Genomic DNA, 15,395 nt, shown 5'->3' with positions numbered 1-15,395 from the left:
ACACTGCCCTAGCCCAAGGCACAGGGAAAACAGGGGCATCTCCTCTTCTGCCTGTAGAAAGTGTGGTGTGACAGCCTTGTTCTGCCTGCAGCGGCGATGGGGACAGTGGCCGGACCTGCTTGTCCTGAGGCTGCAGCAGGGAGAGGTCTCTCTTCTCCCCGCTCCCTGTGCAGCAGGGCTGTGTGCAGGTTAAAAGAGGCGAAGGATGGGGACTGACGCTGTGCTGAGCCAAGTTCCCTGCGCTGCTGGGTGTAAGGGCTCTGAGGAGGCTGAGGGCTGGGCTGGTGGCTCAGGCGCGATATTAGGGACGAGTGTCTTTGAGCCTCTGCCTGGACCAAGCCCTTCCAGCCGCATTGCTGTCCCTGTAATTAAATTGTTAATGCCTCATGTCCGCAACGAGCTTTGCAGAGAGCATCGCTTAGCAAGGAGCTCCCAGGAGCGAGGGAGGGCTTCCCAAAGCACCCCCGGTGTGAGCAGAGCTGGGCTGCTCTTCCCGCAGCCAACTTGGCAAGCCCTTGCCCCCAGCCCCTCTCCCTCGGTCTCTTGCTATCAGCAACTTCCCTGGAAGCTTCATTAGGGTGATTGCCGCTAAACCGGCTCCTCTGAGCCACCTGGGAAGTTGGCACCAGCCCTGACCCCTCTGCTTTTCCCTCTCTCTGCAGGTCGATGCCTGGGAGCTGACGGTGCTGGTCTCTGCCCCGTGGTCTGGCAGCATCCCACGCCGAGGGGCTGCCCCTTCCCAGACCCTCAGCCCGTGCCCTCGGACCTGTCTGGCTGGATAACAGCCTGCTGCCGTTGCTTTAGGGTGGACCGACCCCAGTGTGCCGGAGAGGTGGGGATGGGGAAGGGGATGAAGCAGCGTGGCGTGGTGTATCGGCGCGGCATGGCACGGTGCGGCATGGCACAGCGTGCCACGGCACGGCCGCTGGCTTGGCAGCAAGGGGAGCGCGGGGGTGGGGACAGGGCTGTGCTTCCCTTTGGCGAAGGTAGGCAAAGGTGGAGTTATCCCGTTGTTTGTCGTGGGGAGCTGGTCCGACAGGAATTGGAGTAGCAGTGGGGTGCAGCAGGCGAGCAGGTCCGGTGGCCTGGTCCTGCCTGGCCACACGGGGACCCTGATGGATCCGGTGCCAGGCTGAGGGCAGGGCAGGCCCTGGGGGCATCGAGGGGCTCTGATGGCCTGATCCTGGCCCAGTGAAGATGCGTCACGTGGGTGAGTCCGGGTCCAGCGTGGTGATCGTGACAGGAGGGTGCCCCAGCTCTGCCCTCCTGCAGGGGAAACTGAGGCAGGGAGGGAGGGGAGGCGAGGGGCTCGGACGGGGTCAGGGACGGAGCTGGGCTGAGCACCCGGGTGATGGCGCATGTGCGAGGAGGGTGGCCCCCGGGGTGGGTGCTGCCGGGGGATCACAGTGGGTGCTGCGGTCGCTCCTCAAAGCACCGGGTGCCAAAACCCAGTGCTGGAGCTGTCGTTATGGGCAGCTGCTCTCCCCAGAGCTTCCTCATCGCTGTGGGGAGCCCCGGCCCTGCCCAGCCCCATCAGGGACGCCTGTCCCCACGGCTGCTGGCCCTGTGCCGCCGCCCCGGTCCCAGCAGAGCCAGCTGGAGCGGTGGTTTGCATACCTGGGCTGCCGGCAGCTGCCACCACGTCGCCTCCTGCCTCGTCCCCGCGCCAGCGTGGGGCACGTCCTCTGGGGCTGTCCCCAGACGTCCCCTGCCTGTGCTGAGCGTGGTGCAAGGGCAGGGGGATGGCTCAGTGCTGCCCACCCCACACCGTGCGGCCTCCTTGCCCAGCCCTCCTCTCCCCTCCATCTCAGGCCACCTTGATCCTGGCAGCCACCAAAGGGTCCTCATGAAAATGGGCCTCATCTTCCTCATCATCGGGCACCTCAGCTTCATCACCGGTGCCCTTGTCCATGGACTGTCCTCCGCTTCATGGTCAACCCCCGGGACGCCATCTCCCTGCAGTACGCCGTCACCAACGCCGCCTCCATCATCTCCGCACTGCTGGTACTGTGGGGTGCAGGAGGGTAAGGGGGGACATGGAGTGGGCGCAGGAGGATGCGGGGTGGATGTGGTATGGATGCGGGGTGGGTAGGAGGTGGGACGCAAGAGGATGCGGGATGGATGCTGCTCCATCTCCCCTTCCCTGCTCTAAATAGGCCTTTCTAGCACAAAACGGGGGGGTTTAAATGCACAGGGACTTTTGGCTGGGTGGAGGCTGGGGGAAATGAAGCTCTGCCCCCTCACCATGCTGAATTGGCCAGATGAGCTTTCAGGGACGATGTTGACAGGGCAAGGCGACCGATGTCCCTGGGGCGGGCGGGCGCCACGTGTCGCTGACCTCCCCGCGCCTCCTTGCAGACCATCTCCTGTGGAATTGCTGCCCTCATGCTGTCCCGCTACCTCGCCCCTGCCGCCCTCGTAAGCACCCCCGGCCCCACAGCCCCTCGCCCAGCACTCGGCAGGCTGCGCCCATCCCATGGAGCGTGCACGGCCTCCACGGCCGCTCGCTTGGGGACCATCCCCACGGAGGGAGCCTGGACAGGCGGACATGCGTGGCCCTGGCTTGCCGTGCTGCTGCTTCTCTCCCCTCCTGCAGAAATGGATGGTTTTTGCTCTGAGCGCCAGCAGCAGCCTGGTCTGCCTGTCCTGCCTGCTGGGGCTGGCCGTCTCCATCGGGCTGACGCTGGGCAGCCAGGGCTGGGTGCCGCTGGCCCCCTGCACCTCTGCCAGCGTCACCCTCGCCCCGGTCTCCCGCGAGTGCTCCTTCGATCCCACCCGTGTCTATGTGAGTCCCCAGTGGGCTGTGGGCTGGGGCTGCCTGCGCTGGGCATGGGGGGATGCAGGTGGGGACCTGACACCCTGTGTCCCTGCAGAGCTCCACGCTGTCCCTCTGGGCCATCTCCCTCCTGCTCGACACGATGGAGATCGTCTTCAGCATCCACTGCCTCCTGCTTGCCGTTGACCTCCTCCGCCTCGGCCGCTGCTGCCGCAGGGTGCACCGGAGGAAGGTGACTCCTGATCCTCGGGCTCAGCACTGGCCCACTCAGGACTGGGATGGACCCGGCTGGGCTCAGGGGCTCTGGGATGGGTGTAGGGCTTGCCGACCCAAAGCTCTCATCCCCTCAGTCTTGTTCTCATCACCCTCTCTGGCTTGCAGGTCTCCTTGCCCGCAGCCCCCGCGGGGAGCCCCGGCCCCAGGCAGCGTCTGGGCTTGCTGAGGCTGGACAGTGTGGAAACCGCCTGGCTCTGAGTGACGCCGAGGGCCAACCCTGTGGATGTGCCCCAGCCAGCCCTGCCCTGTCCCAGTGCCCGCACAGCCCTGCAATGGGACCCGGCTGCCCCCCAGCCTGGCTATCGGGCAGATGCGTCCCCTGGATGCCACCAGCCAAGACACAGGAGCCCATCCCCATGGCCTCGGGTCGCCTGGGGCTGCAGCAAGGTGACTGGGCTGGATCCAGACCCCGTGGGGAACTTTCCCCTCAGCATCGATGGCCCCTTTCCCACCACTGACTGCACTGACACAAACTTTATTCTGCAGGTATTAAAAGACCAGAAGCGCGTCCCCTCCCTGCGGCCCCCACCCGTGCGCTGGCCGTGGGGAAGGGGCTGGCCCGGCCCCGCGGCCGTGGCAGTGTGTGCATGCGTGGAGGGTGCTGGGGGGCCCCCGGAGCCATCAGGTCTTTGTCCCCTGGACCGTGTCCCCGTGCCTGCCGGAGATGTAGCGGTGGCTTCGCCGCCAGCTTTTCCCACTGGGCTGGGTTGTCCCCCTGCTCCGAGCCCCCGGTGCTGGGGGGGACCGTCCTCGCTCGGTGCAGACCCTGCCTCCATCCTCCTTCCCTCTGTCAGGCCAGGGCAGGAGCCCCCCTGGCGATGGGGACCGTCCCCCCGGGCTCGCCCTTGCCCCAGCCTCAGCCGGGCTCCAGCTCTCTCCCCGTGGGGGCATGGCGGTGGGGACCATGGGGCCCGGGCAGGGACAGTGGCAGTGACCAGCTGCAGGGTCAGGGGGTGGCGTGGGGCTGTGGGGGGCCGTGGGGGGCTGTGAGGGTCCGTGGGGCTCAGAGCTGCGCGGCGCCGCTGGGGTCGCACTGCAGCAGGCGCACGATGGACGGGTCGCTCTTGGCACCTTTGATGAACTCCTCCAGCGAGAGCTTGCCTGCGGGGGGGACACGGCTCAGCCTGGCGACAACTGCACCATCCCGGGTACACATGCGGGACCGGAGACCTCCCAGCACCGCGGCCACCCACCCGCCCGCGATGAGCACCCTGGGCTCCGCTCCCCAGGCTGCAGGAGCACGGCGAGCCCCTCTGGCTGCCAGGGCTCCCCCCGGCCACCCCGGCGGGCGCAAGCCATTTAATCAGCGCGCGTGCGACTCTTTCTAAGACCCCCGGATTTAGCCATGAGACCTTTCCCTTAATCCCCTCCATCTCCTCTCATTTACCGTCGTTATTAGTATCCATCTGTCGGAAGATTTTTTCCGTTCTTTTCTCCGGAGTCGATTCGTCTTCGGGCATGTTCATCACGGAGGAGACCATTTTGTAGATGGCCTGGGAGTGGGAGACAGGGGTGAGGTTGGGTGCAAGCTGGGTGCCTGCCATCACCCAGCCGAGACAGGGGGGAGAGCTCTGGGCTTCGCTGGCGTTTAACACCCTCCCCGTGCAATCAGGCTATGGGGAGCTTTGGCTCCCAGCATGGCTGGGTTGGGTGCAAGCGGCAGCCCCAAGGAAACAACCTTGGAGCTGCTCCGTCAGGAGGAGATGCCCACTGAGATGTCACTGCAGTGGCCTTGCGAGTCACCTTCTCATGCCGATGCCACCGGGTTGCGGTTTGGGCAAGGAGAGCATCTCCTGCCAGTTTGCCGACAACACGTCCCTCTGCCCTAGGGTGCGCCGGGATGGCTGCCGTGCACCCAGCCCTCCCCAGGAGCACAGGGAGTGGGGCCAGCGGGAAGAGCCCTGGGCCATGGTGACAAACGGTTGTCCCCAGGACAGGGAAGGACCAGGGGATGCCCCAGGACAGATGGATCCCTGCAACCACGGAGCTCAGCGAGCGGCTCTCTGCAGACAGCAACAGGCTCCGTCCTAAGCTCTGTGCCGGGGGTACCGCAGGGTGCATGATCCCAGCCCGCCCTCATCCCAGGAGAGGACGGCCACCGTCACACCAGGGTGACAACGCAGGACCACACACTAGGAGCCGCAGCGGGGCAAGGGAGCCCGGTACCTGCACAATCTCCAGCATCTCCTCCCGGCTGATGTAGCCGTTGCCGTCCAGGTCGTACATGCTGAAGGCCCACATGAGCTTCTGCTCCAGCTTCCCACGGGAGGTGACGCTCAGGGCGATGATGAACTCTCGGAAGTCGATGGTGCCGTCGCCGTTGGTGTCGAAGGTGCGGAAGACGTGCTCGGCGAACTTGGAGGCGTCGCCATAGGGGAAGAAGTTGGCGTAGATCTTCTTGAACTCCTCCACGTTGAGGATGCCTGAGGGACAGTCCTTCAGGAAACCCTTGTACCAGCCCTGCAGCTCCAGGTCGGAGAACTCGGTGTTTTCCCGCAGGTCCTGGAGCATCTCGGGGCGCAGTTTGCTGTTCTGCTTCCCCATGCCGCTGGGACGTGCTGGCCGTACCGGGGGACGAGCGCTGCAGCGGGGAAAGCGCCTGGCCCGGCTCGGGGGGTCCCTCTGTGCTACAGGAGGGGAGAGGGATGGGGCAGCGCTCCCTGGCAGCCCCTGCACACTCGGGCAGACGCGGACGCCGATGCGGCCCCCTCCATCCCCGCTCTCCTCTGTGAGCCTTTGGGGCCAGCCCCGGGGACCACCCAGCGTCGGGCAGCGCCAGCCCCCTCGCATTTGCGTAATAAGCCCTTATAGCTCATTTGCATAATATATAGGCGATATATAGCTGGCATCAGGAGGGCAGAGCAGCCTGGAGGAGGGGAAGGGGCAGGATTTGGCCCCAGCAGTGCGCTGGCTGGGGCTCTGGGTCCAGCCCAGCTTTGGGGCTGGCCGGATCTGGGTCAGCTCCCTTGGAGGGAGGGTTATTTTCAGCTCCTCCACTGCCTCCGTTAATATTTGATGCCTCTGGCTGGCATGGAGCCCCGGGGAGGACCGGGGGCTGCGGGTCTCTGCTCGGGGCCCCCTCCTCGCTTCAGGGTGCCCACACCCCTGGGGGGCCCAGTGCACCGCATCCCGCCGGGATCACCCCTGAGGAACGCAGAGGGGCCGGGAGGAGGTCAGGGTGGGTGCCCAGCATCTGGCCACACAGCCCGGGTCCCCACGCCGGGGGCTCTGGGGGGACCTTGACCCGCTGCCCCCACCCCAGGCTGTGTTGTGACCCTGGTGTGGGGAGAGGATGGGCTCGGGCGGCTTCATGGGTACATGGGGGGCTTCAGTGCCTGGAGCACCCACTGTCTTATCCAAAGTAGGGAGGGACCCCAGCACCCCCAAACCCCCCATTCTTTGGGATCGCAGGGCAAACAGGACTCCCCAGGAGAAGCCGCCCAGTAGGGCTGGACCCCCCAGTTACGAGGGGCTGGGACCCCACAGCATCTCTCCATCGCCACCCCCCCGGCTCCATCCCCGCTCCGGCAGCCCGAGGGAGGATCTGCGTGTCCCCACCCCACGCAGGGGTCCCCAGCCGGGGCCCCCCGGGGCTGAAACGACCGCCAGCCCCGCTGCCCGGGGGGCTGTGCCCCCTCCCGCTGCCCGGGAGAGCTCCTGCCGCTGGGAGGGGAGCCCGTGGGGGGCTCAGCACCCCGAGAGGGGTTTCCAAGGAGCCCCCCAAAGCAGGCACCTCCAGAAGGGCGGCTGGGCACCCCCAGGGAAGGTGCTTCCGCGGCGGGGGGGGGATACAGGGGATTCCCCCCAAAGGGGGCACCCCCGGAGAGGAGGGGGGTGTTGCCGGGGCCACAGCCAAGGAAAGGTGTCCCCCCCCCGGGGACTGGGTGTTACCGAGCACCCCCGGCAAGCTGCGGCGGGGCGGGGGGGGGGGGCCCAGGGCCCCCCTGGCAAGCGGCGGCGGGGCGGGGGGGGCTCTGCAGCCGCCGGCGGGGAGGGACGAGCCCGGGGGGCTGGGTCGGTGCCGGTGCCCGGGTCTCCCCGGTCCCTCATTGCCCCCCCCCCCGGGTCCTCCGGTCCCCGCCGCCTCCTACCTGCCCCGGGGACGAGCCGCCGCCGCCGTGCGCCACCGCAGCCCGGGAGCGCCCGCCGGTAGTGCCCGCCGCAGAGCCGGGCTGCGGGGGGGCACCGGCACCGGGGGGGGCACCGGCTGCACCGGCAGCAACCCCCCCGGGGCCCCCCGCACCCGCCCCCCCCCGGGACACTGCCCCACGCAGGTCCCTGCCGTGGGGCTCGGTGGGCAACCCTGGTCCCCCCGCAGCCGGGGTCTGGGGTGAGGTCTCCCCCCTCGTTGCACTGGGAAGGGCTGGGGTGGCTCTAGGAGCACTGGGAGGTCTTGGGGCACTGGGAGCACTGGGAGCACTGGGAGCACGCCAGTGTTGCTGCGTTGGCACACCAGAGGCGAGGTGGCCACTGCCATCTCCGTCCGGGAGCCGGGGTCTCGGGCTGCCTGCAGACCCGGGCAGACATGATGTGCCCCTGGTTGGGTCCTCAAGGCCCTGTTATCGATGTCACTTGTCCCTTCTGCGGGGTGCCACCCTGCCCCGGGCTGCCATGAGGGTGGGGAAGCACGAGGGTGCGTAAGCACACACACGCACATCCCTGTGCGTGCACCGGACCGGGGAGCGCTCTCTCCGTGTGCCACCCCTGCCATCACACCTGCCTGTCCCCATCCCGTCCCCTGGGAAAGAGCCGCTGGCCCGGGACACGGGCCAGGGTGGTCCCTGCAGGGACAGAGAGAGGCAGGGGCTGCCGGGATCTGCCACCCGTGCCTTGGGCACCCCCAGCTCCCGGGCACAGGCTTAGCCATCGCCTTCCCGCTGGCCCAAGAAGGTGCCAAACCAGGCATTTTGGGGCTGGAAGGGGACATTTTGGGTTGGGTGTCCCCAGCACGCAGCCGGGGGCCGGTGCGGTGTACCACCACAGCACCCTCACTTGTGCCAGGGGCTGGAGCAAAGCAGCTTTCAGCAGCCGCTCCACGCACCCGGAAAAGGCTCCGGTGGAGACAGATGCTCGCTATAAGGAGGTGCCATTCCCGGCACGTTTTCCTGCGTTCCTGCACCAGCTCCATCCATTTGCAAAGCCCGGGATCGTCCAGCAATGCCGCGGGGAGCAGATGGCAGGGGCAGATGGGAGGAAGAGGCACTCTCCTCCGAATTACACAAACAAACATGCATAAAGTGATTAAACCCGTAGCCCCGTCGTCAGTCTGGGGCGAATGGGGAAGGGACTGGGGTGGCTGCTGTGGAACGGGGAGCTGGGGGGGAAGGACTGCTTGAGAGACCCAGGATGGGGCTAATTCACCCCAAAATCTGCTGGGTACTGAGATCAGTGAGGCTGAGAGGCTGCAGGTGCCCATCGAGGGAGACCTGGCACCTCCAGGCCTAAAATGCCGATCTGAAGGGAGGCAGGAGATGGGGACTGGCCCTGATAAAGTGGCCGAAATCCACGGGCACGTTTTGAACCACCGATGGGCAGTGCTTGCCCGATGGGCAAGGGGACCCAGCCCAGCCCGCGGTGCTGGCCCGTGAGGACCATGGGGACCTCGCTGTGCTGCAGGAACAAGCAGTTATTAATAATAAAGGCACCTTTTGGTCTTTCATTGTGGTTTTTCCCCTTATTTAACAGTCTTGTGGTGGTACCGCTCCCCTGCCTGTTGCTGGAGGACTCTGGAGGACCAGAGACACGCACAGGCTCCTTCCTGCCCTGCACCTTTCGGTGCTGAGCCTCCTCCTGGGCGCCACCGTCTCCCCATCAATTCCTTCTCCCCCTCCACGTCGCAGCAGCCGTCTCCGCACCCCAGCCTGGTCAAGGAGCTGGCAGCTCCACGGGGCCAGGATCCCTCCGTGGGGTCCGGGCAGGGTCTCACACAGGACTGGCATTGAGCCCAAGGGGCGTTTTGGGAATGGGATTGGGCTGGAAACAAGGGAACTGGTGGTGAGAGCTGCTGTGGCAGAGTCTGCCCCCATCCCATGAAAGAAAGATGTTTGGAGAGGGGTATGGGATGGGGACTGGAACTGGGGCCTTGGTGTGAGCAGAAACACAAGGGAAATGGAGAGATTTGTGCCCTGAAGGCATCCTGGGGGGCCGGAGCCGGGCGGGCTGTGTGCTGGGCGATGCCCCCACGCGCAGCGGCGGCGATGCCGGGAGGAAGGGCCAGGGCCCCTAAAGGTGGGGGTGCCATTTCCCCTCCGATAATCTTCATATCTATTTTAATCCCCCTCTGCATGAGTGACAGAGGGCACAACTGACGCAGGCTGATTTGAAAGCATCCCGTTTCCGACTCCAACCCGGCCCTAAACCCACCTAATCCCCTGCGCTGGAATGGATTGCGGGAGGAGAGAGGATAATATGGGGCGCGGGGGGCGCGGGCAGGGCCGTCCTCTGCCATCAAACACTCAGTTATTTACAGGGTCCCCGGGGCTGGGGGCAAACGACCCCCAGCCCATCGCCTCTGGCTCCGCATCCCCTGCACCCCAAAGCCTTGCAGTTTTTTTGGCTCACAGCCCTGTCCATCGTCCCTTGTTCCTCTTGCTCCCACCAGACGGTTTGGGGGCTCAGCCATGTCACAGGGAGAGCAGGACCGTGCCCTGGGGGTGCCAGAGCCCCAAAACAGCCGGGGCAGGGGGCAGGGCTGGCTCGGGGCTGGCTCCCACTGGCCCCAGCCTTGTGGCCAAGCCAAGCCCCTGGCACAGATTCCGCCAGGAGGATGCTGAAATGGCCGTGGGTGCCGCTGCGACATCGTCCCCACTGATGGCAGGGAGAGACGTGGGGCATTGGCGATGCCCTGACTGGGAGATTCCCCCTCCTCTTCCTCCTCCCTCTTCTTCTCCTCCTTCTTCTCCTTCTCCTCCTCCTCGAGGGGATTTCTGCAGGAATTTCCTGCGTTGTCATAGCAGCCACGAAGCCCCTAAAGCGTCGCTGCAGCAGGGTGGGATGGGGCTGCAGGTGAGACCCGGGGCCCTGCCCGTGCGGACACACAGGGCTGAGCGTGTCCCTGAGCCCTGGCACACACGGCAGCCGCATCCCGGGGGTTGCACAGCTCCGCACACACGCGTGCACGCAGGGCAGCATGTGTTGGTGGCAGCTTTGGCGTGGACCCGGCTGCCGTCTCCAAGCCAGTGGGGCTTGGCGGTGCTCAGGGTGCCCAGGGCTCGGCACACCATGGTGGGACATTCAGGGCCTTTGGTGATTTGGGCTCCAGCATTGGCTGCCCCGGCCTCGCCAGCCCCACATGCCCGCGGGAGCACCCTCACGTGCGCCCATGCAGCCAGGGTGGCACAGGAGGAACCCAGGCCGGGTGCCCCAGGACCGTGCCCTAAGGAGGGTTAGTGCCTGGCACTGTCCCCGCAGCCTGCTGGGGTACTGGGACAAGCTGGGAGGGGAGAAGGTAAAGCAAGAGGGGCTCAGCCCCTGCCTGTACCAGCAAACCCAGCCAGGGTCTCCCCGATACCCTGCAGCCCCCTCCCCGGGGGCCTGCGCTGGCCCCAGGGCTCGGCCCTGTCCCCACGCCGTGCACAGCCCCGCGGAGGACGCGGTGAAGGTAAGCGGAGCCGCGGTGGGGGCACAGGGCAGGGGCTGCAGGAATAGCCGAGGATTAAGAGCAAATGCCCAGATAATGAGGATCTTTGGTAAAAAGCCCATTTGTATAATTTAAATCTCTAATAGGCTTCCTGGAATACAAAGCCCTTTGTGATGCCCGATCTCATCTGGATCAGGAGCCGCTCACTAAATCTTGACTTAGCACGACGGGGATGCAGGGCCGTTTCATAACGGCGTGGCTCCATCCCGCGTCCCCGCGTCCCCACGTCCCTGTGCTGCCCACGCTGCCGCCCTGTACAGTTCACCTTGCCCAGGCAGCCAAGGTTGGGGCTCCCGAGAACACATGGCCGGTCCCCACGGGGCACACGCGTGTTGGCACCTGGATACGCGTGCTCAGCAGTGCCGTGACACGGCGCTGGGACGTGTTTTGGGGCAGTTTAGGCACAAGCGGGTCCCCAGCTGTATGAATGGCGGTGGGTGGTGGCTGCAGCAGAGGAGGGGGGCAGCCTGTGGGCATCTTGGTGCCCAGTTTTCCGTGCCGCCTTCCCTGGCAGGGTCTGCAGAAGTGCAAAACCCCGAGGGGTTTCCCTACCATGGAGGCAGTTTGTCCCCATGTCCGGAGTGTCCCAGGGCTCCCCGAGCCATGGTGGGGATGGCCCATGGCCAGGAGACCCTGCTGGTCCTGCCCGGGGGTTTGGGGTGGCCGAGCCCTGCAGGGTGGCCAGGACGTGCCCAGGCTCGCTGGGGGTGCAGCTCGTCCCCAGTGTCCCACCATGGGGCTCGAGGGCTGCAGAGGTGACGCCACCCTCCCGGGCAGCTCACGGCCCCATTGATGGGAGTGGGACTGGGGGACTGGTGCTGGGGCGAGAGGGAGCAGGGGAGATGCCGCCTTGGCCCCCCGCCTTCCCTAGGGACTGGAGGGGTTAAACACCATCACCACTGTCACCAGTGCCACCAGTGCCACGGCCACACGCGAGCCCCGGGCTCCCTCTCGTGGCATCTCGCCCCATTTCATGGGGTGACCGAGGAGCCCCGGGGACCCCGGGGGGGGCAGCGGCAGCCGGGGCAGGGGGTCCGGGGGACCTGGGCGGGGGGCTCCGGGCCGGGGGGGCTCCGGGCCGGGGGCGTCCACGCTCCCCCGTGGCTACCGCCGCCCCCAGCCCCTGCAGCAGCGCCCCGCGGACGCGGCTGGGCGCGGGGCCGGGCTGGGGGTCCCCTCCCGGGGGTCCGGAGGGATGGGGGGTCCCGGCTGCGGCCCCCCCGCTGCTCCGCGGGGCCGGGCCCGCCGCCGGTGTCGGCAGGGGGCAGCAGCGGCCTTCGGCAGCGCCGGGCTGCGGGCGGCCCCGGCACCCGGCACCCCCGGACCCCGGCACCCGGCACCCCCGGCACCCCCGGACCCCGGCACCAGGCACCGCCGGCACCCCCGGACCCCGGCACCAGGCACCCCCGGACCCCGGCACCCGGCACCCCCGGCACCCCTGGGACCCCCGGCACCCTGCACCCCCGGCACAGCGACCGGCACCCCCAGACCCCAGTATCCTGCACCCCCGGACCCCGGCACCCTGCACCCCCCACACCCCCTGCACCCTGCACCCCGCACCTCTTGCACCCTTCCAGCCTGGCACTCTGCACCCCGCAGCACCCCCCTGCACACTGCAGCAACCCCTGCACCCAGAGCGCACCCCCTGCATCCTGCAGCACCCTGCCAGCCTGGCACCCAGCACTGCCTGCACCCGCTGCACCCTGCCAGCCTGGCACCCTGCACCCCGCAGCACCCTCCCTGCACGCCGAGTGCACCCTGCTGCATCCCACAGCATGCCCTGTGCCCCGCAGCACCCTGCCAGCCTGGCACTCAGCACCCCCTGCACCCTCCTGTACCCTGCACAGCACCCATTGCACCTCACCTCACCCAGACAGCACCCACTGCACCCCGCAGCACCCTGCCAGCCTGGCACCCAGCATCCCCTGCACCCTGCCAGCCTGGCGCCCTGTACCCCCCATCACCCTCAGCACCCAGACAGCACCCACTGCCCCCCATAGCACCCAGACAGCACCCTGCCAGTGTGGGACCTTCACGATGGCCCTGCCCCACAGCACTGATTTGGGGACAGTTTTCCATGTCACAGGGATGTGGTCTCGGTGCTCGGCTCCTGCCGGAGCCCTGCCCAGCATATTTAGGGTGAGGTGGGCCAGGACAGGGGCTGGGTGCGAGGAGGAGGATGGCTGGCGGCTGCCCAGGTGTCCGTCTGGTGATGCAAGAAGGAAGAGGAGCGACTGGCGAGCCTAAGTGCGTAATTAGAGCTGTGACTTAATTGGCACACCGGGGATGCGCGATGGCCATCGCGTGACTCGAATAGTGATGGGCCAGTACGGGCTGGGGAGGCGGAGGAGGCTCCCCACCGCACAGGGAGGCAACGGGAGCCCAGCGGGGACTGGGGGGGCCAGGACACCCCAAAAGGCCTTGCCCGGTGGTGGGAAAGGAGAGGGGACAGGGAAGGGACGAGCACAGCATGGGCCGCCCCGTGCACCCGGGGGCAGCCGGGACCTGCGGCCCTGGAGGGGACCTCAGTGTGGTGGCCATGTCCCAGGGAACCTGCCAAGGATGGCAGAAGTCACAGGGCTGGAAAAGAGCAAATGGTTCCCCTTTATTTGGAATGGGGGAAAGGAAAAAACAGGGAATTACGGTGTTAACTGTGATCAGCCTCTGGAAAAATACCAGAACGCATCAAAAACGCTGTTGTGGGAGCCTGGGAGGTAGCAGGGTGACGGGGACCAGCCCTCTCGCATCTGCCAGGAGCAACCGGGGCAAAACCCCAGCCGTCCCGCATGCTGGGGCCCGGCCTCGGCTCGCTGTCGGCACAGGACGGGGTCCCAGCACCTTCCTGGGGCCGAGCAGGCAGCCCGGCTGCAGGGAGTTACTGGTTTTGTGTGGCAATCCCTCCATCTCACGGCTGCCGGGGGATTTGGGGCTCCCCGTACGGAGGCAGGGAAACGCTGCTGCCAGCAGCGTGGAGGCGCATCCTGCTGCCACCGCGGCTTTGCCTTTCTGCTGGCGGCTGGAGCCGGTTCGGCTGCGTCTGCTCAGAGCTGAGAGCTCGTGGTCCCGCTCCGGGTGCGCAGCCCACGGAGGGAGCACCGGCAGGAGCCCGGAACGCAACGGAGCCTCCTGCCCAGCCTCGTGCTCCGGCGAGGGAAGACGCAGGGGAAGCAGGAGCCCAGCCTGCAGCCACCCCTGCATGGCTGTGCCCAAATCCCAGCTCCATCAGCCGGGCCACCCAGCCCAGCCACATGCGGCTGGATTTGGAGCGGGCACCGAGCTCAGCGCGGGCTGCTCCGGTGAGGGGCCGAGCCCCCCCGCCAGCCCGGGGCTCCTGCTCCTCCCCAGCACCTTCTCCGCCGCTGAAGTGATGAAATTTTAATCTGCTGCCAGGCAGGAGATGAAAGGGAGGCACGGCAGGCGCTTCCCTGGGAAGCAGCCGGTTGCAGCCGAGCGCCTGCGATGGGGTGCGGCACGGGCACGGCCCCGGCACTGCGACGCAGACGCCGCACTGGGAATTATCATCATCTCAGGCTGAGGAAAGAGAGCGGTGGAACGGCCCAGGGCTGGGGTTTGGCAGGGCAGGGTTGTCTCCTGGCTCTGGCAGAGGCTTTTTGGGTCTCTCTCGGGCGATGGGTGCCTGTCGCTTCTCGGGGAAGGGGCTTTGGTTCATGGGGAGACACTGGGAGCTCTGCAGGATCTCCTCTGGGGCATCCCTCACCGTGATCCGCAAGCGGAGCTGTGCATGGCCTGAGGGACCCCAGCACCGCCGCGGGAGGACGGGAAGGGGAAGGCGGCAGAGGCTGCCAACGCCAAGCCCCTCACGCCTGCTTCACTCCCCACTTTGTCCGGCGTGGCTCTGTTGACGCCACTGGTGCAGAGCGGAGAGCAACCACCAGTCCATAAACAAAACCGTAGGGGCCAGGCTCAGCGTAAGCGAGAGGACCCCAGCGATGCTCCCGGGAGCCCGCAGGCCACCCCGCGCTCCCTGGCAGGCGGCAGCAGATAAATGCCCGGGCCAGACAGACAGCGAGCGAGCGCTGCTGCCCAGACACACGGCCCAGACCCCGCCGCCTCCCTCCCGCAGCGTGGCCGGGTGCTCCCAACCGGACCCGTCCGGGCGTGCTGGGACCCGTAGGCCCTGCCCGCTGGCACCCTGCGGCCACCGCAGCTGGCGGGGCCACCCCGGGCCGTAGCAGCCGGACCCTCATGGCTGGCGGGGAGCAGCGGAGGGCTCGGCGGCGGCTGCGGTGGCCGGAGCAGGGTCCCCCCATCCGGCGTCAGAGGCTTTGGCGGCTGATCGCTGTGCTGGGGAAACGGCTTCTGTTCCCTTCGGCTGGTTACCATAAATCAGCGCGCTGCCGGCTTAATTAACCTGGAGGCACGGCTAATTCCAGAAGCTCATCTAATCCTCGTTACCTCGGAATTTAGAGCCCGGCGGCTCGCAGGGCTGCGTGAAACCCCGGCGGTAAAAATGTCACCGCTGCTGCCTGCGGGGGGCTGGCCTCGGGGTGAGAGCCCATCTTCTTCCCCCGGTGGCCCGGGGGGCCCGGTGGCGAGCAGCCCCCGGGAGGGCTGGGCCGGGGGTGGGCCGGGAGCCCGGCGGGGGCGGGAGGGGCCGGGACGGGGAAACTGAGGCAGGGAACGGGGCCGGGCTGAGGGAGCGGGGGGCCCGATCCGCCCCCGTCCCGCCGCCCCCGGGCCCGG

The 15,395-nt window shown here is 67.2% G+C and overlaps 2 protein-coding genes across 5 annotated transcripts; one reads left to right on the top strand and one right to left on the bottom strand.

Moving 5' to 3' along the window:
- The first annotated feature begins 693 nt into the window (after positions 1–693).
- TMEM54 (transmembrane protein 54) lies at positions 694–3,288 on the top strand. Of its 2 annotated transcripts, none has more exons than XM_087760746.1 (6): positions 694–832; positions 1,812–2,004; positions 2,359–2,418; positions 2,597–2,785; positions 2,874–3,008; positions 3,158–3,288. In XM_087760746.1, exons 2-6 carry the CDS (start codon positions 1,930–1,932, stop codon positions 3,248–3,250), a joined length of 552 nt encoding a protein of 183 aa, XP_087616872.1. In that variant the 5' UTR covers positions 694–832; positions 1,812–1,929; the 3' UTR covers positions 3,251–3,288. The 2 variants fall into 2 exon arrangements, with proteins under 2 accessions (XP_087616872.1, XP_087616873.1); XM_087760747.1 differs by lacking the exon at positions 694–832 and adding an exon at positions 948–986.
- A 725-nt stretch (positions 3,289–4,013) lies between these two features.
- HPCA (hippocalcin) lies at positions 4,014–8,671 on the bottom strand. Of its 3 annotated transcripts, none has more exons than XM_087760742.1 (4): positions 7,144–8,671; positions 5,219–5,679; positions 4,440–4,545; positions 4,014–4,153 (listed from the first exon to the last, which is right to left on the bottom strand). In XM_087760742.1, exons 2-4 carry the CDS (start codon positions 5,594–5,596, stop codon positions 4,056–4,058), a joined length of 582 nt encoding a protein of 193 aa, XP_087616868.1. In that variant the 5' UTR covers positions 5,597–5,679; positions 7,144–8,671; the 3' UTR covers positions 4,014–4,055. The 3 variants fall into 3 exon arrangements, with proteins under 3 accessions (XP_087616868.1, XP_087616869.1, XP_009469090.2); XM_087760743.1 differs by having other exon boundaries at positions 5,219–5,674; XM_009470815.2 differs by lacking the exon at positions 7,144–8,671 and having other exon boundaries at positions 5,219–7,101.
- Between the last annotated feature and the right edge of the window lie 6,724 nt (positions 8,672–15,395).

This window comes from Nipponia nippon, unplaced genomic scaffold, assembly GCF_047370975.1.
Source record: "Nipponia nippon isolate SJK-2023a ecotype South Korea unplaced genomic scaffold, ASM4737097v1 scaffold_23, whole genome shotgun sequence".
Taxonomy (NCBI): Eukaryota; Metazoa; Chordata; class Aves; order Pelecaniformes; family Threskiornithidae; genus Nipponia; species Nipponia nippon.
The sequence above is the reverse complement of the archived record's forward strand: the minus strand, read 5'-3'. Positions and strand labels throughout refer to the sequence as shown.

Coding starts and splice junctions, on each gene's coding strand:
- HPCA (XM_009470815.2), bottom strand. CDS start 5,842: ATGCGAGGGGGCTGGCGCTGCCCGACGCTGGGTGGTCCCCGGGGCTGG. Junction 4,546..5,218: donor AGATGCTGGAGATTGTGCAG/GTACCGGGCTCC, acceptor TCCCACTCCCAG/GCCATCTACAAAATGGTCTC. Junction 4,154..4,439: donor GATGGATACTAATAACGACG/GTAAATGAGAGG, acceptor TCCCCCCCGCAG/GCAAGCTCTCGCTGGAGGAG.
- TMEM54 (XM_087760746.1), top strand. CDS start 1,930: ATGGTCAACCCCCGGGACGCCATCTCCCTGCAGTACGCCGTCACCAAC. Junction 2,005..2,358: donor CCATCATCTCCGCACTGCTG/GTACTGTGGGGT, acceptor GCCTCCTTGCAG/ACCATCTCCTGTGGAATTGC. Junction 3,009..3,157: donor GCAGGGTGCACCGGAGGAAG/GTGACTCCTGAT, acceptor TCTGGCTTGCAG/GTCTCCTTGCCCGCAGCCCC.